This window comes from Miniopterus natalensis, chromosome 2 (assembly GCF_054644295.1).
Source record: "Miniopterus natalensis isolate mMinNat1 chromosome 2, mMinNat1.hap1, whole genome shotgun sequence".
NCBI lineage: Eukaryota > Metazoa > Chordata > Mammalia > Chiroptera > Miniopteridae > Miniopterus > Miniopterus natalensis.
This window is the reverse complement of record NC_142082.1, coordinates 75311447-75337627: the sequence shown is the minus strand read 5'-3', so window position 1 is coordinate 75337627 and position 26181 is coordinate 75311447. Positions and strand designations below refer to the sequence as shown.

At 37.2% G+C, this 26181-nt stretch overlaps 1 protein-coding gene across 1 annotated transcript in view; it reads right to left on the bottom strand.

Annotated features, from left to right (window-relative positions):
* The window catches only part of FNDC3A (fibronectin type III domain containing 3A), a 189668-nt gene that overhangs the window by 144941 nt on the left and 18546 nt on the right, over positions 1 to 26181 (bottom strand). The window contains exon 2 of the mRNA XM_016205446.2: positions 7177 to 7314. Within this exon, the coding sequence (XP_016060932.1) occupies positions 7177 to 7275 (99 nt within the window). The 5' untranslated portion in view covers positions 7276 to 7314. The remainder of the gene's footprint in view (positions 1 to 7176; positions 7315 to 26181) is intronic.

Genomic DNA, 26181 nt, shown 5'->3' with positions numbered 1-26181 from the left:
TAGAGCACAGAGGAATTTTAGGACAGTTAAACTATTTTCTGTGATATTGTAATGGTGATATGACATTATACATTTGCCAAAACCCAAAGAACTGTAAAACACCAAGAGTGAACCCTAATGTAAACTGTAGAACTTAATAATAATTGTTACAGATATATCTCATCAACATAAGATGTTAATAATAGGGAACCAGTGTTATTAACATCTCAGGTATATGAGTGAAGCTCTCTGCCTAATTTCTGTTACCTAAAACTGCTCTAAAAACAAAGTTTAATAATTTAAAAAAAAGGGGATGAATATTCCTCAACCGCCCCCCCCGCGCGCACACACACACACAAATACAGTTCAGATGCTGCTAGTCAAAATGAGTAATAAATGTCTCTTACCGCTTCCCTAAAAGCAACACTGGTAACAATGATGTCAGGAGGGATTCCCTGTAGTATAATTCATATGCCAAAAGACCCACTATATATAATATCTCATAGTATCAAATGTTTTCTATATAAAACCAGGAAATATTGATGAGACAATAGATAACCTAATGACCAACTATAAGAAATTAACCTGATCCCAAGAGGTGAATCAGAAATCATCCCATAATATATTCCCAAGAAAGTCAAGACAAGGGACAAGCTATGATCCAGAATTTTTAGCATCATGCATCTACTTGATACTTCCTCCTGTCAGGAACTATCTTTGAGTTTGCTTTTTTACTCCAGTCACCAACCTGGTATTATATCTCTACAGGAAAGCACTAACTTGGTCATGCATGGCATACCAATAAGTTCCTAAGTTAAAGCAAAGAAATGCCTGTTTTCAAGTTTATTGACCTCCCACCTGTTATCTACTTTTGTTCAGTTCCTTCCATTCCTACCACAGCTATTGGTCCACTTTTATTTTACATTTACACTTTAGTATAACTATCTCTTAGTTTTTTGACCTACTGCTTACTATAACTACCTCTATTAAGTCTTAAAAGGAATATCTTTAGAGTTTCTTCAGTCTTTTAAATATTTATTGAGTACTTCATATCAGATTCAGGAAACATTTACTGAGTTCCTTCAGGCTCATTTGACCCTCATAGCTATAGCTACTCTAAAGAAGTTATTACCTCCACTTTACAGAGAAGCAAACATACTCAAATGAGTTAAATAATTTGTATGAGTTCACCCAAATCAAGTCTAAATCTATGAACCAAGTTCATGTGTGTTTCCCATTCATCTTTATCTTTCCTATCAAAGTACAAGATACTCTGCTAGTCAGAATTTAAGGCATTATTCCACCTTCTGAAACCTGTTTTACAAATCCTATCTAAAAACCAGTTCTCTAGACTCAATGACACAACCTGATCCTTCAAATCTTAATCTAGTAGGTTCTTCCACTCCTACCTCTTCTCTACACAGTAAAACCTCGCTATAACAAACTAATCTGGGCAAGGCGGTGTCCATTAAAGATGGAAGTCTATTATATAATAAAGTAGGTTTTCCTGAACGTGTATGTTAAAAAAATTGACAAATTAATTTACCTGTTTTTACTTCTGTAGACATGCTTGTGTAATTAAAATGAAGTATATATGAAAATTTTCATTTCACAGAAAAGTTTTCTATATGTATTACTGTAAGTTTAAATTTATACTGAATAGGTCTAGTAAATTCGAGCATTCAATAGTCACTGCGAGTAAATAAATGCACATGGCTGGGGCATGGCTTAGCGTGTGGAAATATCAGACTGCACACATTAAAACTGCTGCAGAAAGTGTGCCACACGACAACAGAATCAATTACCACGAGAAATGCGGTGTCATGTGCTAATCATTCACTGACTATTGCTTATGAGTGGTGACTCTTAGATTTAAATATGTACACTATAGTTGTAGATATGTAATATTTACTTATGTCAGCAAAATTACTACAATGTTTTTCCAACATATAGCCTTTTCGCTTAAATTTAAAATAACGATGAATTAATAACAAAAAAATAACCTGTTAATTTAATTGTAAGCAAATCTTGGTTAAAAGCATTTTAAAATTAAGTGTTAATTTTCACATATGACATATGGACTAGAAATTTTGTCTGTTAAATTCAAAGTCTGATAAATCAAGGTCCGAAAAATTGATGGTTTACTGTAGCTATCTATGCTACTACTGTTACTTGCTAGCTATGGTGCCCTCAAGATTTCAGGAAAAATGCTGCCTATAGAATATTGGTTTTTGGCTTTTTTAAATCCTCACCTGAGGGTTTTTTTTTTAATTTTGGAGAGAGAAGAAGGGGGAGAGATACAGACAGACAGACTGCGGGGGGGGGGGGGGGCACTGACGTGGGAGAGAACACTGATTGACTGCCTCTTGTAGGCGCCCCGATGGCATTGAAACTGCAACCTAGGTATGTGCCCTGACTGGGAATTAAACCCGCAACTGTTTTGGTGTACAGGATGACACTCAACCAATAGAACCACCCAGATGGGCTAGAATCTTTTTTTTTGAGGAAAAGAAAGAAGAAAGTTTTGAGAGGGCATTTGGTCTTATTTCAGCCTATTGTCTTTCTTTTTAAAAGACTACACACTGTAGCAACATCAATGTACAATACTGTAATTAACTGTTTAATAGATTCTTTTATGCATTGGACTATCTAAACAATGTAAAGCCAGTGACCTGCCTGAGACAACAAACACAACTGAAGACACTCCTGGGGCCTCAAAGTAAATGAATATCCACCATATTTATTATTTTTGCAGGAAAAAAAATCTTAGCAGACTTAAACTTGACCGTAAAAAGAAGTCAGTGAAATGAAGTTGCTGCTATAAGCTATTTGAGCACATGTGAAAATTAAAACCAAGATACACTTTTCATGCCATGTTTATTCAAAACAGAAAAAAATTACAATTACAAAAACTTACCAAAAAAAAATCACTCTTGAATTTTCAATAGCAAAGTTAACAAAGAAGCCTCTTATCTTGTAAGAAAATGGTAATTGTCCACTACAGACACTAAGTTTGTAAAGTAACAAAATATGACTATTTTTTTCTTAAGTTTCCAAGGGAGGCAGTATGAGTAATGGTTAGGAGCAAAAGCTTTATGTGATCTTGAACCTTTCACTTTGTTTCATCTGCAAAATGGGTACAGGTGTACCTACTTCATAAAATTGTTAAAAAAACTAAATAAGATCATAAAGGTCTTAGTACAATACTTTTTACATATAATTACTCAAAATGTTCCTTCTCCTCCTCATTATTCTTCTTATGTCTTTAGTCTTTGTTTCCTCACCTACAATATGAAAATCCTTACCATACAGGGTCGCTGCGAGAACAAAGCACGTTGTTTGGTGAGTAACAGGTTCTTAGAAAGCCCATTATTCCCATTCCTTTACAAAACTATATTTATAAAGCCATGGGTTGGGGGGAAAACAAAACACAGCAGCCTTTCAAAAACTGTATATTTCCTTTTGGGAGGAGGGAATGTGGAGAGGAGTAGTTAGGAAAAGAAGATAAAGTTTATTATATAATGTAGACAGTTATTTAATCATACAATTAAATCATGACTACAATGATTTGAAGTCATGATTTATAATAATCATGAAGGAACAAGGTTAAATTTAGTTGAAAAATACTCAGAGATGACTGCATTGCTTTTCTAAAGTAAAACAAAACCAACTTTAAAATACACAAAAAATTTAAATATGAATTACTCAGACATTTTAGAAGTAACTTCAAAAACAGTCTCATTATTTCATTTGTTATGAAACCAAAAGATTTTGAACTAGAGTTTAAAACATGAATTGACAGGGAGATTAAAGACGGCAGCGGAATGAGTGGAAGCTACACTGACACTCTTTCAGGATCAAACTGAAATTACAACTAGAATACAGAAAAACCACCCTGAATAATCAACTGTAACTGAAGACAAGCTGGAGAGAACCCTCACAACCAAGGAGGAAAAGTGGAGACTGCATAGAGGCTGGTAGGAAGTGCAAAGGTGCAAGAGGGCTGGCTGGGCTCCCACAGGCACCAGCTGAAGGTCCAGAGGGATATCTCAGCTGTGGGGGATTCCCACTAGGACTCTGAGGCCTAAACCCCAGGCTGGGCTTCCCAGCCAAGAGCACCAGAACTGAGAAACGTGCCCACATAATATCTGGCTGTGACAAGCAGTCCGGTGTCTGTCTGCCAGGGAGAGATGGCTGGAAATGCAGGCACCCTCTTAAAGAGCCAATGCACAAAGTTTTGGGTGTAGACAATCACCTTGGGCTCCAGCAGAGGGAGGGCAAGGTGGACTGGAGCTGTGTGAAGAGAGTCTAGGGTTGTGGGCTCTGGACATAGAGCTCAGAGGGCACTCCTCTGGATTCCTGTGCCAAGTCATTCCTCCATACTGCAGAGAATATCTTTCACAGGCAGACATTTACCTTCCAAGCAGCTACTGCCTGAGGGGGAAGCAAGTGCCCTATCCTGCTGGAAAATGTCTCACCCTATCCCAGGGAGTTTCTATAGCCTGAGGCTCATTAAGAGATTGATAACAATCAGCTGCCTCACCCAGTGGAGCTTCTACAGCCTGAGGCTCATTAAGAAAATCAGATTAATTAGCCTGCAGACAGAGGTAGATCTCAGAGTGCTTTGAATCTTTGCCTGATCTGCTTCTGGACCCCCTCCTTGGAAAAGTAGACTTTGGTGTGCATCTTGGTCATGTCCAAATGCACCCAGCCCCAACAGAGGAGACCTCAAGCTGTGGATTGTTGATAGCTCCAAACAGGGTACTCAGGGCCAGTCACAAACAGCCTGGCCTGCACCAGAGCCCTTCAAAAAGACTGAGAGTCCTAGCAGGCCTACCTAATACATAGAAACAAACCCAAACAGGCAGCCAAAATGGAGAGACGAAAAACAAGCCCTAAATGAAAGAACAAGAGAAGTCTCCAGAAAAAGAGCTAAATGAAATGGAGATAAGCAATCTCTCAGATATAGAGTTCAGAATACTGATTGTAAGGATGCTCAACAGCATGAAAAAAGGCATGGAAACTATGAAAAATGACCAGTCAGAAATGAATAATGACATAGCATAAAGAAAGAATACCTTGGAAGGTTTAAACAGCAGATTAGAAGAAGCTGAGGATCAGATCAGTGATTTAAAAGACAGGGTAGAAAAAAATCACTCAGTCAGAGACCCAAAAAGAAAACACAATTAAAAAACAGGAGAATACTCTAAGGGAGCTGTGGGACAACATGAAATGTAACAGTATTGCCAGGAATACATCACAGGAATGCCAGAGTAGGTTGAAAATAAGCAAGGGTTACAGAACCTCTTTGAAGAAATAATGGCAGAAAACTTCCCTAACCTGGTCAAGGAAAAAGTGACACAAGTTGAGGAGGCAAAGAGAGTCCCAAGCAAGAAGAATCCAACCAAAGAGGCCCACACCCAGACACATCATAATTAAAATCCCAAAAATTCAAGACAAAGACTATTAAAGGCAGCAAAAGCAATCTGTTATCTACAAAGGAGCTCCCATAAGGTTGTTAGCTGACTTCTCATCAGAAACTCTACAGGCCAGAAGGGGATGGCATGAAATATTCAAGGTAATGCAAAACAAGGATCTGAAACCAAGACTACTCTATCCAGCAAGGCATTCAAAGTAGGTGGTGAAATAAAGAGCTTCCTAGACAAAAAAAAGGCTAAAGGAGTTTATCACCACCAAACCAGCCATGCAGGAAATGTTAAAGGAACTGTTGTAATTAGAGTAGAAATAGAACCATTGCAAGAAATGTTAGAGGGACTGCTGTAATAATAAGAAGAAATAGAGAAAGAAACATAGGCATAAAGAACTAAAATGTTAATAAATAAGTACCTATCAATATTAACCTTGAGGACTCTGAGAGAGCAACAGCAATACAGTAATAGTCGTGGACTTTAACAGCCCACTGACTTCACTGGATAGATCTTCCAGACAAAAAGTCTACACAGAAATAGTGACTCTAAATGGCACACTAGATCAGATGGGATTTAACTGATATTCACAGAATATTTCATCCCAAAGCTGGAGAATATAATTTCCTCTCAAGTGCACATGGGTCATTCTCAAAGACAGATCACATATGAGGACACAATACCAGTCTCTAAAAGTTCAAAAAGACTGTAATCATATCAAGCATCTCAGATCACAATGGCATGAAATTTGAAATCAACTACAGTAAAAACACTCAAAAACACTCAAATACACGTAGGCTAAATAGCATGTTATTAAACAATGAATGGGTTAGCAATAAAATAAAAAACGAAATAAAAAACTTCCTGGAAGCAAATGAAAATGAACACACAACAACCCAAAAATCTACGGGACAGCAAAAGCAGTCATAAGAGGGAAGTTCATAGCACTATCGGCCTGCCTCAAAAAAAGCAAGAAAAATTTTTAGTAAACTATCTAACCCTACAACTTAAAGAATTAGAAAGCTCCCCTGTGAAGCTGTCTAGATCAGGGCTTTTGTTTGCTGTTTTTTTTTTATTTTTTATTACTGCTTCAATTTCATCAGTTGTTATTAGCCTATTCAGGTTTTCTGGTTCTTTCTGATTCAGTTTTACATGATCTCACTCATATGTGGAATCTAATAAACAAAATAGACTGAGAAACAAAACAGATCCAGAGCCCGGCCGGGCATGGCTCAGCGGCTGAGCGTCAACCTAGGATCCAGGAGATCAGGGCACACGCCCAGGTTGTGGGCTGCACCAATCAATGACTCTCTCATCACTGATGTTTCTATCTTTCTCTCTCCCTCTCCTTTCCTCTCTCTGAAATCAATAAAGATATATTTAAAAAAAAATTAATAGATCCAGAGACATAGAAGCATGGAACAGACTGAGGAATCTCAGTGGAAAGATGGGGGTGGGGGAGTGACTGGGGAGAGATTAATCAAAGAACTGATATGCATACATGCATAACCCATGGACACAGACAATAGTGTGGTCAAAGCCTGGCGGGGGCGGATGTGGGGTGGAGGGGATCAATGGGAGGAAAAAGCGGGATATCATATCAAGCATCTCATCTGTAATACTTTCAACAATAAATATAAATTAAAAAACACACACATGTATTAACAGGAACCCACTAAGGTGAAGTTTTATTCTATTTAAAATTTTGCATTCTTCTAAAAGAAATACATGTGTACTACACATAAGGAAATAAACATTTTGGTTTCCTTACCTGTTGTGTTCCATCTGCACTTACAATAGGGGCAGATAGAAGAGAAATATCACTAGTTAAAATCTGAGATGTATCCAGTAGTGGTGGATGTTCTGCCATTATCGATAAGACATTAATATACTGGATAACTCTCCAACTCTGAAAAACAAAAATATATAGCATATGTATATATCCTTAAAATTTTATTAAAATATAATACATTCAAGATTTGTCTTATTTTTTAAATTTATTTTGAGAGTATGTTTATTAAACCTGGGGACAGTGAAACAAAGGAAGAGCTTAGGATAGAAAAAGCAACAGAACAGAGCCTAGGTGGTGCTCTGATTTGGCTCCCTAGAAATGTTATAGGAAAGAAGTGAGCTATGGTGGGCTGCTGTTAGCTCACTGAAAAGTCAGAGAAAGGGGGCCTTGGAGACACGTTTAAGAAGGTAAGCCTGGGATGAGCTGCCGCTTCCCACTGCTCTTTTGGTTGCAAGTCTCTTGGGGAGCAAAGAAAAGATGCATGCCTGAGAGAGAAGGCGTAGGCATGCTCCAGAGAGAGCCCCAAGATTTGTCTTACTCTTTGAAGAGATATTCCTGTCAAAAGGAATTTTACAATATTCTGTGGACTACTTTTTACTGTTTTTAGTCAACAGACCATTTAAGGAAATATATTTCTTACAATTTAACCAACTGTCTGTCAATGTAGACAATGAGCTAAGGTATAATAAAGCCAATATATCAGCACCTTCTATTTAAACTGTTTCTCTATCTCGTTAATCTCTATACATTATTTATTTAATTCAGCTACCACCACTAGCTAAACACTGGGATGGCAGTAAATGCAATGACTGAGTGAAGCAATTCTAACACTGATTTCTTTTCTATGAGGAGAGAAGGTAATAATGAAGACCCAATCCCCCTTCATCATCCTATCAGTCTCTAGGAACTACACAGGAATTAATGGCAGAAAAAACTGCTTAGGATTAGAATAAGACCTTTCAAGTTTTAACTTGCATGTTCTGACACTGGCCTTCTATCATTCAGATTTTATTTTTCTTTTCTAAGTGACACCTACTTTACTGTAAACTAAATCATTTCAGTGATAAAAGGACATACATTTAGAAATCCTTAACAGTAAACAGAGTATCATTTATATAAAAAGTAGAAGACCTTGACATAAGCAATATCAGTTAATCACATACAATGTCAACCAATAAAACATCAGCCAATTGCATGCCAGGATAAGCACAATTGAGCTCAATCATACATTTTACTGAATCTACACTGAAAGACAAAATAACAAACATTTTTGGATGCTTGTAGCATTCTACCATTCAGTAGTGTCAAAATGTTTAACCTTTTTTTTGTTAACAGTATTACAGATGTCCCCAATTCCTCCCCTTTCCCCCCGCCACCCACCCCTACCCCACCCCACCCCAGGCCTTCACCACATTATTCTGTGTGTCCATGGGCTAAGAAAACATGCATATGTATTCTCTGACTGATCTCTTTCAACTCACCCCCAACCCCCTTCCATCTGGGATCTGTCAATCTGTTCCATGTACCCATGTCTGTGGTCCTATTTTGTTCATCAGTTTATTTTGTTCATTAGATTCCACATATAAGTGAGATCATGTGATACTTGTCTTTCTCAGACTGGCTTATTTTGCTTAGCATAATACTCTCCAGGTACCTCCATGCTGTCTCAAAGGGTAAACGTTTCTTCTTTTTTATAGCAGCATAGCATTCCACTGTGTAGATGTACAACAGCTTTTATATCTACTCATCTACTGATGGGTACTCGGGCTGTCTCCAGATCTTAGCTATTGTAAATAATCCTGCTATGTTCATGGGGGTACATATATTTTTTCTGATTAGTATGTCAGGATTCTTAGGATATATTCCCAGAAGTGGGATCAGTGGGTCTAATGGCAGTTTCATATTTAATTTTTTGAGGAAACTCCATACTGTGTTTTCTATAGTGGCTGCACCAGTCTGCATTCCCACCAGAAGGGTACTAGGGTTCCCCCTTTCTCCACATTCCAGTCAGCACTTGTTTGCTGACTTACTGATGGTAGCCAATCTGGCAGGTGTGAGGTGATAGCTCATTGTCGTTTTGTGTTTCCTGGATGATTAGTGACTTTGAATACTTTTTCACATGTCTCTTGGCCATCTGTATGTCCTCTTTGGGGAAGTATTTGTTTAGGTCCTTTGCCAATTTTTTACCTGGATTGTTTATTTTCCTTTTGTTGAGTTGTATGAGTTGTGTATTTTGGAAATTAACCCCTTATCAAAGGTATTACTGGCAAATACATTCTCCCATACGGTGGCTTCCCTTTGCATTTTGAGGATGGTTTCTTTTCCTATGCAGAAGCTTTTTAGTTTGATTTAATGCCATTTGTTTGCTTTTCCTGTTTCTCCTGCCCTACGAGATGTTTCTGTGAAAATTCCACTACATGAGATGCCTAAGATTTTGCTGCCAATACTTTCTTCTAAAATTTTTATTGTTTCATGACTTACAATTAAGTCTTTTATCCATTTTGAATTTCTTCTTCTGTATGGTGTAAATTGGTGGTCTAGTTTCATTTTTTTTTTTTTTTTGCATGTACTTGTCCAATTTTCCCAGCACCATTTATTGAAGAGACTGTCTTTATTCCATTGTATGCTCTTGCCTCCTATGCCAAGTATTGAGTGTAATGGCTTGGGTCAATTTTGGGGTTGTCTGTTCTGTTCCATTGATCTATATGGATATTCTTGTGCCATTACCAGGTTGTTTGGATTACAATAGCTTTGTAGTAAAACTTAATCTGGTACTGTGATCCTTTCAACTTTGTTCTTTCTCAAGATTGCTGTGGTTATCCAGTATATTTTTTGGTTCCATATAAACTTTAGGGATATATGTTCTAGATCTATGGAATATGCTGTTGCTATTTCAATCTAATCTATAGATTACACTGAATCTGTAGATTGCTTTGTGTGGTATATACATTTTAATGATGTTAATTCTTCCAATCCATGAACATGGTATATGCTTCCACTTGTTTGTATCTTCCTTTATTTTTTTTTTCAATGTCTTATCATTTTCTGAATACAGATCTTTTACCTCCTGAGTTTATGCCTATGTACCTTTTTTTGGTTGTTGCAATGGTAAATGGGATTTTGTTGTTGTTGTTGTTAATCCTCACCCAAGGGTATTTTTCCATTGATTTTCTAGAGTGGAATGGAAGGAGGGAGGAAGGGAGGAGAGGAAGAGGGAGAGAAAGAAACATCAATATGAGAGAGACACACTGATTAGTTACCTCCTGCACGTGCTCCAACTGTGGTTGGGGATCAAACCTTCAACCGAGGTATGTGCCCTTGACTGGGAATGGAACCCACGGCCCTTTGGTTCACAGGCTGACCCTCCAACTACTGAGCCACACCAGCCAGGGGGCAATGGGATTGTTGTTTTTTAAAATTTTCTTTTTCTGAAAGGTTCATTATTGATGTATAAAGAGGTCATTGATTTCTGGATGTTAATTTTGTATCCTGCTACTTTGCAGAATTCATTTATTAATTAATTTTTGGTGGAGTCTCTAGGGTTTTCTATATACAATATTGTATCATCTGCAAATAATGAATTTTACTTCCTCCTTTCCAATTTGGATGCCTTTCATTTCTTCTTCCTGTCTGATCACTGTGGCTAGTATTTCCAGTACTATGTTGAGTAAGTGTGGTGAAAAAGGACATCCCTGTTTTGTTCCTGATCTTAAGGGAAACACTTTTAGTTTTTGTCCATTGAATTGTTGGCTGTAGGTTTTTCATATATGGCCTTTATTATGTTGAGGTATGATCCTTGTTGAGTGTTTTAATCATAAATGGGTGCTGGATTGTGTCAAATGCTTTCTCTGCATCTATTGATATATTCATATGATTTTTATCCTTCATTTTTTTATGTGAAGTATCACATTTGTTGATTTGCGAATACTGTACCAACCATGCATCCCCCAAATAAATCCCACTTGGTCATGGTGTATATGATCTTTATAATGTATTACTGGATCCGATTTGCTAATATTTTGTTGAGGTTTTTAGCATCTATGTTCATCAGGGATATTGGCCTGTAATTTTCTTTCTGTGTAGTGTCTTTATGTGGTTTTGGAATTAGGATAATGCTGGCCTTATAAAAGGAGCTTGAAAGTCTTCCCTCTTCTTGGAATTTTTTGGAATAGTTTGAGGAGGTGTTAGTTCTTCTTTGAATGTTTGATAAAATTTGCCTGTGAAGCCATTGGACTTTTGTTTGCTGAGAGTTTTTTTTATTACAGTTGCAATTTCATTAGTTGTTATTGGTCTATTCAGGTTTTCTGATTCTTCCTGATTGAGTTTTGGAGGACTGTATGTTTCTAGGAATTTGTCCATTTCACCCAGGTTGTCCAATTTATTGGCACAGAAAATGTTTATTTATTTAAAATCCTGCATCGTTGCAAAAACTCTTATACAAGTTGATTTAACCTAAGGACAATTTTCCATGTAGATAATATAAGAACTGCTATAAGAGTTTTAAAAATATTCAGTATAGGTATGTACTTTTTGATTTGATATGTAAAACCATAGAACAGAACATTTTCATAAAATGCATGCAACGTAAACATAACAGATATATATTTATATAAATATTACCTATTGTATACATATATGTGCACATATAGTTATATATAGAGGAGGGGTACGCAAATCTAACTTCTGGCTTAATCTGTACTGCTATATTTCCTAAAGTTCAATAAAATCACTGACTACTTCAAATCACGTCAAGTAATTTCACTTTGTGGAATATACAAAGAATTATAAAATGGGAGTCAATTTATTATTTTTACTCTTGCATGTCACATAACTTAATTTAGGAAGAAACATTTTAGGGAAGCTAACTCAGGATTAACAGGATTAACCAGAGTTAAAAATTTGTAAGTAATTCATTTTTTATAAATTAGTAAATGTTTTATAATAACCATTGGGTAATTTTTGTCACTTTATTCTATTTGTAATATTATTTATGTTTAACTAAAACTGCAAATCACATTACTTAAATTTTATAAAGTAACCGGAAAATTACAACCATAGTTTAATTTCAAGAGGTGGACTGCAATATAAGCTTTACAAATACAAATTTCTCCTGAACTGCCAGTTAATTCCAAGAACACTGCTACTATATATTGGACCTAAAGGCACATGCTATGTTTCAATATTATCATTCCACTGAAGTGTTAGTTCTAATTTCATTCTTTGTAAAGCTGTAACACATCACGTTTCATTTTAAAAAGGTTTCATTTATGAATTGATTTCTTATATGGCCATATTCATCACACTATATGCAGAGTAGTTGGTTTTATTTCAGCTTGCAAATTGGAAACTTCAATCATGCAACTGAAATGTTGCATTTAGAAACCTACACATTCCTTGCATTCCTGCATAGAGAATACTGGCAGTTTCTTTCAATCAACTTCTTCTAATTTTGTTACTACTCACTTCCTACATTCTCATATCTTGTGACTACAAACACCCACTTGCTTTAAGTTATGCATCTATTTTTACTTGTTTTTATAATATAATGTTTGATATATGCAAAAAAGGGGGAATAGTGATTTCTTGCATTTGCTAATTTCCATAAAATACTCCTCTCTATGGCCCATTTCAAGCTATCACAATTTAAATACTCACCTGAAAATTCCTGAATTTTTAACAATCAATTTTTGTAACAATCAACAAAGTGGCTCCAGCATCTCACTGTTTATATCTATATTTGTATATCAATATTCAACTAACATTGTAGTAATACTATAATAAAATGTTAACATTTCAGGAAATTTGAGTGAAGAAAACCTGGATATCTTTGTACTATTCTTACAACTTCTGTATAAGTCTGAAATTTTAATTAATGTCAAATTAAAGACTATTTAAAAAATATTAACCCCAGGTTGCAGATCTGAATGTAAAGGAAACACAAAAAATCTTCTACAAGAAAACACAAAGAAATCCTTCATAACTGTGGGACAGAGAAAGGTGTTTTAAACAGGGTATAAAGTATATTTCTTCAATCATAGAGGAAAAGAATTATACAATGAACTTCATTAAAACTAAAACTACTAGTCATTAAGAAATATCTTTAAGGCAAATCAGACTTAAAGATATTTATAACATACATAACTGAAAAATACCACATATTTAGAATACAGGGTGGGGCAAAAGTAGGTTTATAGTTGCTTGTATGGAGAATAATATAATAATTAAACACAATGATACAAGGATAAACTGTGTTTCACGTACTCACAACTGTAAACCTACTTTCACTCCACCCTGTATATATACAGGCCTCCTACAAATCGACTGAAAAACACACACACAAAAAAACCAGAAAAATGTCATGGGACTTGAATATGTTCTTCACAAAAACTCAAGACAGCTTTTATATGTAAATATATAAAAAGATTCTCAAATTAGCTAATTACTAGGAAAAAACTAATTAAAAACCATAAACTACTACCACATACTAAATAGGATGATAAAAATGAAAAAGATCGACAATATCAAGTATTAGTGATGCTACAGAGCAACTGGGACACTCATACAGAACGGAAACTCAAAATCACTTTGGAAACCAATTTTATATTATCTACCAAAGTTGAATATATAAGTATTCTATGACCCAGTTATGATCCAGCTATTAGACTCCTACTATATACTAAAAAGAAATGCATACACATGTGCACCAAAAGAGAAGTACATGAAGGTACATGAAGGTACACAGAAGCATTATTCTTTAATAGCCCAAGACTATAAATATCCTAAACAACCCTCCACACTAAATGGCAAACTGTATCTGACTCACCCAATTGGACAACTATACAATAATTAATGAACTAGTGATACAGAGGACAACATGAATAAATTTCAAAAATAAGAGTGAAAAACAGATACAGAATACATACTACACAACTTTTTTAGTAGAAAGTTCAAAAACTGATAAAACCAATCTATAGTATTAAAAGTCAGAACAGCAAAAGCTGCCTTTGGATTCAAAGATAGGATAGAAACTGGAAGAGCATGAAGGCAGTTTATGGGGTGCTGGTACTGCTCTATGTCTTAACTTGGGACACTTATGTGGTAACTGCCACGGCTGTACACTAATATAGAGGGTGGGATAAAAGTAGGTTTAAGTTGTTCTTATGGAAAATAATACACAAAATTAATAAATAATAATACAAGAATAAACTCTGTTTCCCATAATCGCACCTGTAAACCTACCTTTTTAACCGCACTCTGAATATGTAGTTCTCTATGTATATGTCAATAAAATTATTTTTAAAAGTTAAAATGACCACATGATCATCTCAACTGATGCAGAAAAAGCATTTGACAAGATTCAATGCCATTTCGTGATAAAAACACACAAACTAGGAATAGAAGGAAACTATCTCAACATATTAAAGGCCACACATTAAAAGCCAACAGCTAACATCATACTCAGTCATGAAAGACTGAAAACTTTTCCTCTAAGATTGGGAACAAGGTAAGATGCCCACTCTCACTACATCCATTCATAGTAGTGGAAGTCCTAGCCAGAGCAGTCAGGCCTGAAAAAGAAACAAAATGCATCCAAATTGGAAAGGAAGAAGTAAAACTATCTTTGTTCACAGATGACATTATTTTATATGTAGAAAATCCTAAAGATTTAAAAAAAAAACAAAAAACAGTTAGAATCAATAAACAAATTCAGTAAAATTACAAAATATAAAACCAACACACAACAGTTGCACTTCTATACACTAGCCAAATAATCTGAAAAGGAAATTAAGAAAACAATTCCATCTACAACTGCATAAAAAAAGAGTATTGCCCTAGCCAGTTTGGCTCAGTGGTTAGAGCGTTGGCCCACAGAATGAAGGGTCCCGGGTTCGATTCTGGCCAAGGGCATGTGCCTCAGTTGCAGGCTCGATCCCTGGCTCTGGTCGGGCCATTTGTGGAAGGTGGCAAGTCGATGTGTCTCTCTCACATAGATGTTTCTATCTCTCCCTCTCCCTTCCACTCTCTCTGAAAAAGCAATGGGGGAAAAAAAAAGGGTACTCAGAAATAAATCTAATCAAGGGGATGGAAGATTTATATACTGAAAACTGACAAAATATTGATTAAAAAAATTAAAGAAGACATTCTGGAAAGATACCCCGTGTTCTCATATTGGAAGACATATTGTTAAGATGTCCATACTACTCAAACCAATCGACAAATCCAGTGCAATCCCTGTCAAAATCTAAATAGCATGTTTTTGGCAGAAATAAAAAAAATTCATTCTAAAATTCATATGGAATCTCAAGGGAATACTGAATAGCCAAAACAGTTTTGAAAAAGAAGAGCAAAGTTGGAAGACTCAAAATTCCTGATTTCAAAACATATTACAAAGCCACAGTAATCAAAAGAGTGTGGTACTGGTATACAGACAAAAACACCAACAGAATAGAACAGAGAGGCCAGAAATAAACTCTTGTGTATGGTCAAATGATACTCAACAAAAGTGCCAAAACCACACAATGGGGAAAGGACAGTCTCTTCCACAAATGGTGATGGGAAAATTGCATATCTTCTTTTAAAAGAAAAAGTTGAACCCACAACTTACACTATAATGGAACTGAGACCTAAGTAAGACCTAAAATTATAAAACTTCAAAAAGAAAACAGGGAAAAAACTTCATGACATTGGACTTGTTAATGACTTCTTAGATATGATATCAAAAGCGAAGACCATAAAAGCAAAAATAAACAAATAGAACTACATCAAATTTGAAAACTTCTGTGCTCATCAGAGGACACTTTCAACAGAGTGAAAAGACAACCTACAGAATGAGAGAAAATATTTGCAAACTTTGCTCCAGTTGCTATACCATACCACAGATTGGGTGGCTTAAAAAATATACAGTTATTTCTTATGGTTCTGGAGGTTGAGAAGTCCAAGGTCTGGGTGCCAGCATCATCAGGTTCTTGGTGAGGGCCCTCTTCCTGGCTTGCTAATAAGAGCTACCTTCTTGCTATATCCTCACAGGGCTGAGAGGGACCTCCGGTCTCTTTCCTCTTCTTAGTTAGATTAAAAGAGCACTAATCCCATCATGGGGGCTCCATCCTCAGGACTTCATCTAAACTTAATTACCTCCCAAAGGCTCCACCTCTAAACATCATCACAACAGGGCTTAAGGATTCAACCTATGCATTTCAGAAGGGCACAAACATTTAGTTCATACATTCTTCCTCTAGGACACAAAATTCATGTCCTTCTTGCATGCAAAATACATTTGTTCTGTTCCAACAAAAGTCTTAATTAATTTCAACATAAACTCTAAAGTCTAAAAGTCTCATCTAAATCAGATTTGGGGGAGACTGCAAGAACAATTCATCCTGGGGCAAAATTCCTCTCCAGACATAAACATGTCTAAAATACAATGGTGGGACAGGCCAAAATCAGAAATCTGAAGGAAGAAAGGATGACAGGTCTTAAGTTCAAAACCTAGCAAGGTAAGTACCATTAGATCTTAAGGCTTGATAATAATCTCTTTGGTTCCATGCTGTGCCCTCCAGACCCAATGGGGCATGGCATTACCCCTACAGATATTCCTTCAGCTTGCTGAAGACCTGCCCATGTGGCTCTACTGGGCAGAGGTCCTATCCTTTGAAACTGAGATACAGGTAGCCCTTCCCCCAGACCTGTGCACTCTGGATCTGTGGTGAAAGTAGAAGCCCTGTTGGATCCTCCTCCTCCTTTCTTAAAGGATAATGCATGTTCATAGCTTTCTTTCATTCCATTCCATTTTGTTTCCTATAGTCCCAGCAGGCAGTGTTTCTGCTGGTATAATTCCAGCTCTCTTCCTGGCTTCTGCTGAGATGCAAATTAGGTCCATGGGTCATACTAACATCCTTATCAAATGGCTGGTCAGCCAAACTTGGTGTTCTCTTCCAAACATGCTTCCCCATTTTTTGCAATATGGATAGGCTGAGGATTTTCCAAATTTTTAAGTTCTAGTTTCTTTTTGCTTAACAAATCATTTTTCAATTAATTTCTCTCCTCTTACTTTTTAAAAAATATATATTTATTGATTTCAGAGGAAGGGAGAGGGAGAGAGAGAGATAGAAACATCAATGATGAGAGAGTTGTCATTGATTGGCTGCCTCCTAAACACACCCAATTAAGGATCAAGCCCAAAACCCAGGCATGTGCCCTGACCGGGAATCGAACTGCGATCTCCTGGATCCTAGGCCAAAGCTCAACTGCTGAGCTATACCTGGCTGGGTTCTCCTCTTACGTTTTAATATAAGTGGTTAGAAAGAACCTAGCCAGTCCTCCAACACTTTGCTTAGAAACCTCCTCAGCTAAATATCCAATTTTATTATTCACAAGTCTATCCTCCACAAAACACTAGAATATGCATACAACTCAGCGAAATTCTTTGTCCCTTTAAATAAGGATTGCCTTTTCTCCACTATCCAATAACAATGTTCCTCATTCCCATCTGAAACCTCATCAGAATGGCCTTTACTGTCCATAGTTCTACCAACATAAGATGGAGGTTTTTTCTCTAGCTCTCCTTTTTTCCTTCTCAGCTCTCAACAGTCACCATCAGCAGTCCCATAACAGCAATGTAGGCTTTTTCTAGCATGCACTTCAAAACTCTTCCAGCCTCTACCCACTACTCAGTTCCAAAGCCACTTGCACATTTTTTGATTTTTTTTTTTTATAGCAACACTCTATTTACTGGTACCAATTACTGTCTTAGCTCAGGCTGCTAGAACAAATACCATAGACTGTGCAGCTTAAGCAATAGGCATTTATTTCCCACAGTTCTGGAGGCTGGGAATTCCATGGTCTGTGTACCAGCATTACCAGGTTCTTTCTTGGTGAGGGCTGTTGTCTTGGCCTATCTTCTTGCTGTATCTTCACAAGGCAAGAGAAAGCTAGTTCTGGTATCTTCAACTCCTCTAATAAAAGCACTATCCTTCATGGGGGCCCCACCCTAATGACCTCAGCTAAACATAAATACCTCCCAAAGGCCCTACCTCCAAATATGACCACACTGGGGGGTTAAGGCTTCAACATATAGTCAGTCCACAACTCTATCAGGTTTAGAAAAATTATTCTGTTTTCTCACTCAGTCATTGCTGTAATTCTGAATCTTAATAGCATCCTTACTCATTCTGCCAGTTTTTCTTCCTGAACCTACTCATTCATATTCATCCATTCTACCTGAATTTGTTCTATTCTAAGAATACTGCTGTTATAATGAAAATAGCTTAGACCTAGAGTCCAAGGTAGCTAGCTCATGACAACACGCATGGCCTGGGGTTTGAAACTTCAGCTCTACTTCTTTAAAAAGCATGTGGAAAAACATAAAGCAAGGTCCTACTTGTATTACAGCCATAGCATAATTGAAAGAACCACAGGAAAAATATGTATTTTAGACTGAGAAATCCAATGTATTTTTCTGTTCTCTTGATTTGTCAAAACCAACAAAACTAAAAATTAAAGAACTCCAAGGCCATATCTGAAATCACATGACTACTATACATTCCAAAGAGTTTTAGCATCACAGTTAAATCTAGAATTTAGGAGTACTTAAAAATATACATATGAAAAAACATTAGGTAAAAACATTAAAATTATAGTAGATATATTAGGATGATGGAATTACAGTAATTTTCTCTATTTCTCTTTTTATTGTAATGTGGATATGGTTATACCACTTTCATCAAAATTTTGATTTAAAAGTGGTCAGTACTGAAGAGCCCTAGGGAATTACAAGAGTCATCTCTGGCTTATCAATCATCTAAATACCTTTTCAGGGAAATTTCAATAAATTTTGCTTGAATTTGGGCTGTGTCCAAATGACTAGTTCATCTTACAAACGGATATCCTAAAATGCATTTTTTCTGATTTAAATCTGTGTTTCATTTTTTCAACCTTTGGGTTTTTTAACTTCTAAACTTGGCTACATTAGGTTTTAAAAAGGGGCACATTAAGTCACCTGTAGTAGAGTTTCCTGTGATGAAAGTCACAGGAATCAATCTGTAAAATCATCCTATCATTTCTTATCAGAAACCTAAAAAATATTTCATAGACTTTATTTAATAAAAACATATTATATTTTTTCCTAAAACTAATTAATTCTTGCAGTTACCCTGTTTGATATTAATTGTAATCCAGAAAAATGACTGTTAAAAATTAATTAAATGCATTATTTTGGTTCACTTAAATTTCCACATCTTAATGTAAGCTTTCATTAAGGTGTAAAAGGACAATTGTGCCTTTAAACAAAATTTATAAAAGAAATTTTACTTGTACAGAAAGTAAGGCAGGAAAAGCACAGTAAGAGATAGTGCTATTAATGATTTTACATGACTGATATCAAATAGAAAAAATATAAGACAACTCAATCATTGAAGAGACTTATGATTAATTCAGGCTTCTTCTTGTTCTTTCTCTCCTCAAGTTTTAAATTCTTTGGTCCTGGAAAGGATAAAAGGAACACTGATATAAGATTTAGTACAAAAAAGACTACAACTAAAAGTATTTGAAATAAAAAAAAAGAGGCCGTCCTCAACTTAGAAATAGGCTGATCTCCAAAACTGCAGTTAGAAGTCAGAAATACTTGGAAAATATTTTCCTATAGAAACATGTAATAAGTGGTAGTTGGATTCTTAGCTTATGCTGCAAAGTACAATTTAACCTCTAATATATGATTCTTATTTTTATTTCTGGAAAATTTCAAACATACACCAAAAGAACCATAATAGTAAAATGAACTCCTGTGCTATCATCACCCAGCTTCAATCAGTTCAACTCATAGCCAGTTAAGTTTCAACTACACCACCATCCACTTATCTTGTATTATTTTCAAGTACAATATATAATTTTATCTGCAAATGTTTCAGTATGTATCTCTGAAAGATATGGACGCCTTAAAAACATACCACAGCCCTGGCCAAGTGGCTCAGTTCGTTGGAACGTCATCCTGTACACAATTTCCAGTGAGGGCAGATAACTAGGTTGCAGGTTCAATCCCCCAATCAGGGCATGTACAGGAGGCTACCCATTGATGTTTCTCACATCAATATTTCTCTCTCTCCCTTCCTCTCTCTAAAAAAGTAATCAATGAAAATATATGCTCAGGTGAGGACTAAAAAGCAAACAAACCAACCCAACATAACCAAAATGCTCAATGTCATTAAGGATTCAGAGTGTAAATATAAACATTCTAGACTATTAAGAACAAAATGTTAGCAAGAAAAAAAAAATAATCAAAAGTCCATTACCAAACATAAAAATTAATAATTCCTTAAATCATCAAATATGGAATGTTCAAATTTCAAATTCTCATTTTTTTACTAAAATTTGTTTGAACCAGAATTCATACTAAATGCACACAATACTATTGGCTTTCATGTCTTTTAAACCTTCTTTTAACCTAAATACTTTATATCTGATTGCTGTGACTTCTATAAAATATTTTAAAAACCAGTAAGTTATGTCTGTCCTTAAAGGTGACAATAACTAGACCATTAGGTATAACTGACTAACCTTATCATCTTGATATATTGAGTCAATCAATACAGGTAATCTAGAAAACATTAGGCTTGGTCAAGGTGGTGGCATAGGTAAATGCAACACTTGGAACCTCCCACAACCATGTCAAATCACAACTAAACTACAGAACAAACATCATTCACAACCACCTGAAATCTGGCTGAACAGAAGTCCTATAACTAGGGATATAAAAAATAAGTCACATCGAGACTGGTAGGAGGGTAGTTAAAAATGGGGAGGGATAACTTGGTTGCAGAGGTCTCAGCTGAAGAGCAAAGGGTCCCAGCCCCACACCAGGCTCCTCAGCCAAGGGTTCCAGTGCCAGGAAGAGAAGTTCCCATAATTTCTGGCTGTAAAAACCAGCAGACACTGTGGCTGAGTGAGACGAAGGGCTGCTGGAGTCCCAGGCATTCCTCTTAAAGGGCCCACAGAGACTTACTTGGACTGACTCACTCTGATCTCCAACACCGGGACAGCAGCTCGAAAAGCACCAGGGATATACAGGTAGATACTGAATTGTTTAGCATCAAGGCAAGGGCTGGAGGGGAAACTTATTCCCAGATAGAAGTGCTGGAAGAGGCTATGGTTCCTTTGCTGAGCCCTGCCCACAGAGGCAGCAGACACGCACCAGATCTGAGTCTCCATCAACCAGGCTAACACTGTTAGCCCCCGTGGATGATTCCCTGGAATCCTGCACCACCCAACTTGCAGGCCCACCTAAGCTGTTTCTAGTGGCTATTCCATACAAATGGAATAGCTTGACTCATTCTGCTAAGAACTCTCTCAAACAAGCAGCATCTGGCCTCTGTGTACCGTACCTCTTGCTAAGTGGCACCAGGCCTGGCACTAGTGGCAGCCAACCTTGGTTCGCAGCTTGGCCTCTTCTGGGCACCTCCAATCCCAGCACAAGTAGCAGCTATCTGAAGATTGCTTTGCAGTTCATGACAGGTGGCCCCAGGCAGGGCAAAGGTGGCAGCTGACCTTGGCTTGCACCTTTCAGGAGGCTCCAGAGCCAGCTCATCTTGTAGATGTTTTCAAACTACAACAAAGCACCACCCAACTACCTCCATGAGCAACACACTCAGAAGTCGACTCGGTGAGTACCTGAGCCCTGATGAAGTGAATTCTGTTCCATGGGGTTGGCCCCTTGATAGCAGATCGGTTGTTGCAGCCAATCTTCACAGCCACTCAGCCTGGAGGTAAATCCCTCCAACTGACATGCCAACAGCAATCAAAGTACAACTACAACAGGAGGGTGTACACAGCCTATACAGGGGGTGCACTTGGAGCATCCAGCTTGGTGACTGAGGAGGCTATGCTAGTAAGCCCTACAGGACACTTGTTACATGAGGTCACTATACCAAGACTAGGAGAAACAGCAGCTCTACCTAATACATAGATACAAAGGGAGGCAGCCAAAATGAGGAGACAAGGAAACACGTTCCAAATGAAAGAATAGAACAAAACTCCAGAACGAAACAAAATGGAGACAAGCAAGCTACCAATTGCAGAGCTCAAAACACTTATTATAAGGATGCTCAATGCGCTTAGGGAAGAGTAGAGAAATTTAGTGAGAACTTCAACAAAGATATATGGAAACATAAAATGAAGACAGGTTAAAAAGAACCAGTCAAAAATGACTACAATAACTGAAATGAAGAATACATTAGAAGGAATCAACAGTAGATTAGATGAAGCAGAGGAGCAAATCAGAGGTTTGGAAGATAAGGAAGCAGAAAACACCCAATCAGAACAGCAAAATGAAAGAATACAAAAAAAAAAAAAAATGAGGGTAGTATAAGGAGCCTCTGGGACAATTTCAAGAGTACCAACATTCATATCATGGGGTGCTGTAAGGAGAAGAGAGAGAGGAAGAAATTAAAACCTATTTGAAAAAACAATGACAAAAAAAGTTCCCTAACCTGCTGAAGAAAATAGGATACAAGTCCAGGAAGCACAGAGTCCCAAACAAGATGAACCCAAAGAGGCCCACACCAACACACATCATAATAAAAGTGCCAAAGGTTAAATGCAATGAGAGAATTTTTTTTTTTTTTAAATATATCTTTATTGATTTCAGAAAGAGGAAAGGAGAGGGAAAGAGAGAGATAGAAACATCAATGATGAGAGAGTCACTGACTGGCTGCCTTCTGAACGCCCCCTACTAGGGATTGAGCCCGCAACCCAGGCATGTGCCCTGACCGGGAATCAAACCCTGATCACCTGGATCCTAGGTCGACGCTCAACCACTGAGCCACATCTGGCTGGGCGCAATGAGAGAATCCTAAAAGCAGCAAGAGAGCACTACCTGGTATGGCTCGGTTGGAGTGTCATCTGGTACACTAAAAGACTGAAGGTTCAATTCCCAGTCAGGGTACACATCCAGGTTTCGGGTTCATTCCCTAGTCAGGGTGCATACAGCAGGCAATCAATTTATGTTTCTCTCTCACATCAATGTTTTTCTCTCCCCCCACCCCTTCCTCTCTAAAATCAATAGAAACATATCCTCGGGTGAGGATTAAAACAAACAAACAAATAAATAAATCTAAAAAAAAAAAGCAAGAGAAAAGCAGTTCTTCAACTACAAGGGAGCTCCCATAAGACTGTCAGTTGATTTCTCAACAGAAACTTTGCAGGTCAGAAGGGACTAGCACAAAATATTCAAAATGATAAGAAGCAAGGACCTACAACCAATATTACTCCACCCAGAAAGGCTATCATTTAGAATCCAAGGACACAAAATGACCTCCCAGACAAGAAAAAGCTAAAGGAGTTCATCACTACCACACCAGTATTATAAAAAATGTTAAAGGGTCTTTTTTAAGAAGAAGAAGAAAAAAGATTAAAAACTGAATAAAATGGCAAGAGATATCTATCAATTACTTTAAATGTAAATGGATTAAATGTTCCAATCGAAAGACATACAGTGATTGAATGGATAATAATAAAAGATCCTGGAGGGGAAGGGAGAGCAGCTCACAGGAGGACTCTGCAAGAATAAGACTCTTGGGGACTGCTGTTTGGGAATTGGAGGAAACGCTGAAAACCCCTGCTGGGGCCTGGGCAGGCAAAGGGCCCACCAGAATGTGTTCTGAATTGAACCCACTGGGCCCTGGCTGCTGAAACGGCCCAGACAGAAGAGGCAACAGGCTGAAATCAATCTGAAGCTGCAGCAGGCCAGAGCCTGGGGGACTAGAATCAGAGGACAGGGTAGGGACTGAGGAGCTGGCTGTGGAGCAGAGACTAACTCCCGCAGAGTGAGCACCTGACAGCAACACCTCTAATGGGAGTGATACCCTGGACTACACTACCCACCCGGTACCCTAAAGACTCTACAGAAGACTCTGGAGCAAGACCAGGCAACTACAAGGTTGCAAAATAGCTGACAAGAGGAGGTGGCCCACGGAGAGCCTCAGATCAACCATCTACCTAAGGACACTAGAGCCAAACCTACACGGCTCCTCACATTGGGTGATACACAAGTACCTCCCAGGAGAACTGAAATCACAAAAAACAGTGACCCTCAGACAACATAAGTTGCCCAGAAGAAACGCACCTGATTGACTACCTTTTTCTCTGGTGTTTTTTTGTTTGGTTTGGTTTTGTTTTTTGTTTTGTTTTTTTTTGGTTTTGGGGTTTTTGTTTGTTTGTTTTTTGTTTGTGGGTTTGTTTATTTTTTCTCTTTTTTCCTTAGGAAGAAGAGAAAGGGGAGAAAATTTGTTTTTTCTTCTTTTTTAAATTTTATAAAAATCTTTTTTTCTTTTTTAATTTTTTTTTAAACATTTTTTTAACTAATTTTTATTTTTATAAAATAATTTTGTCTTGCTTAGCTTGTTTTTGGTTTTGTTTTCATTCTTTGCTTTGTTTTGTTTTATCCTTCCTTCTACTATCAAGACTTTCTTGATATCCCTGCTTAAAGACTGGGACTTTATCATTATAACCAAGTTTACTGCTTCCCTCTATAGTTTCCCCCAAATCTCTTACCAGACTCCCTGCCTGCCTGGGCTTTATCTCTTTCTCCTCTCAATCCATTGGCATAACTTTTTTCTTCTTTTTCTTCTTTCTTTTTCTACTTTTCTTCCATTCTTTCATTTTGCCCCCTTCAGTTTTCCTGTCTGATTGTTAGTTTCTCTTATTCTCTTTATTGTATTTTTGTTTTCTCATTTTCAACTATTATCCTATTCCTATTCTCTCCCTTAATTTTGTGCTGGCCCTTCTTTCAGAATCTTTTCTCTGCTTCTGTTATCTCCCAGTAGCTTCTCTATTTTTTATATTTTAGTTTATTATTATTTTCTAAATTTTCACCAGTATTAACAACAACATACACCTCTGGGCTCTACTGCACCCACAAGACAAAATCCCACGCCACAGGACTGGGACACAGCAAATATATCTAATATATAGATATAAGCACTAAGACCTACCAAAATGGGGAGACAAAGAAACCCCTAAATTAAAGAAAAGGAAACATCACCAGAAAAAGACGTTGATGAGATGGAGTTGAGCAAGTTATCAGAAACGGAGTTCAGAGTATTGATGATGAAGATGTTCAAGGAACTTAAGAAGACTATAGATGATAAGATCGAGAACCTTAGTGAAAACATGAAAAAAGAGATACATACCATAAATACAACTCACAGATAAAGAATGCTGTATCTGATATCAAGAATGCGCTGGAAGGAATTAAAAGCAGGCTCAATGAAGCAGAGGATAGAATAAGTGACTTAGAAGACAAAGTAGAGAAAATCACACAATCAGAGCAGCGAAAAGAAAAAACACTTAAAAAGCATGAGGACAGTCTAAGGGAACTTTGGGACCACATGAAGCGAAACAACATTCGTATTATAGGAGTGCCAGAGGGGGAGGAAAGAGAACAAGGGATAGAGAACTTGGTGGAAGAAATAATTATAGAAAACTTCCCTAGGCTGGCAAAGGAGAAAGCCACTCAAGTTCAGGAAGCACAGAGGGTTCCAAACAAGAGGGACCCAAAGAGACCCACTCCGAGACACATCATAATTAAAATGGCAAATGTCAAGGACAAAGAGAAAATATTAAGGGCTGCAAGAGAGAGACAAGCAGTGACCTACAAGGGAACCCCCATAAGGCTGACAGCGGATTTCTCAACAGAGACTCTTCAGGCCAGAAGGGAGTGGCATGAAGTTCTGCAAGTAATGAAGAGCAAGAACATGCAACCAAGACTGCTTTATCCAGCAAGGCTATCATTTAAATTTGAAGATGGAATAAAGAGCTTCCCAGACAAAAAACAGCTAAAAGAGCTCAGTACAACCAAACCAGCATTGCAAGAAATGCTAAAAGGACTGCTTTAAGAAAACGAAAGAATAGGGAGAGAAAGGTACATCAGCATAAAGGGGAAAAATGGCATTAAATAAGTTGATATCAATAGTAACTTTAAATGTAAATGGAATAAAT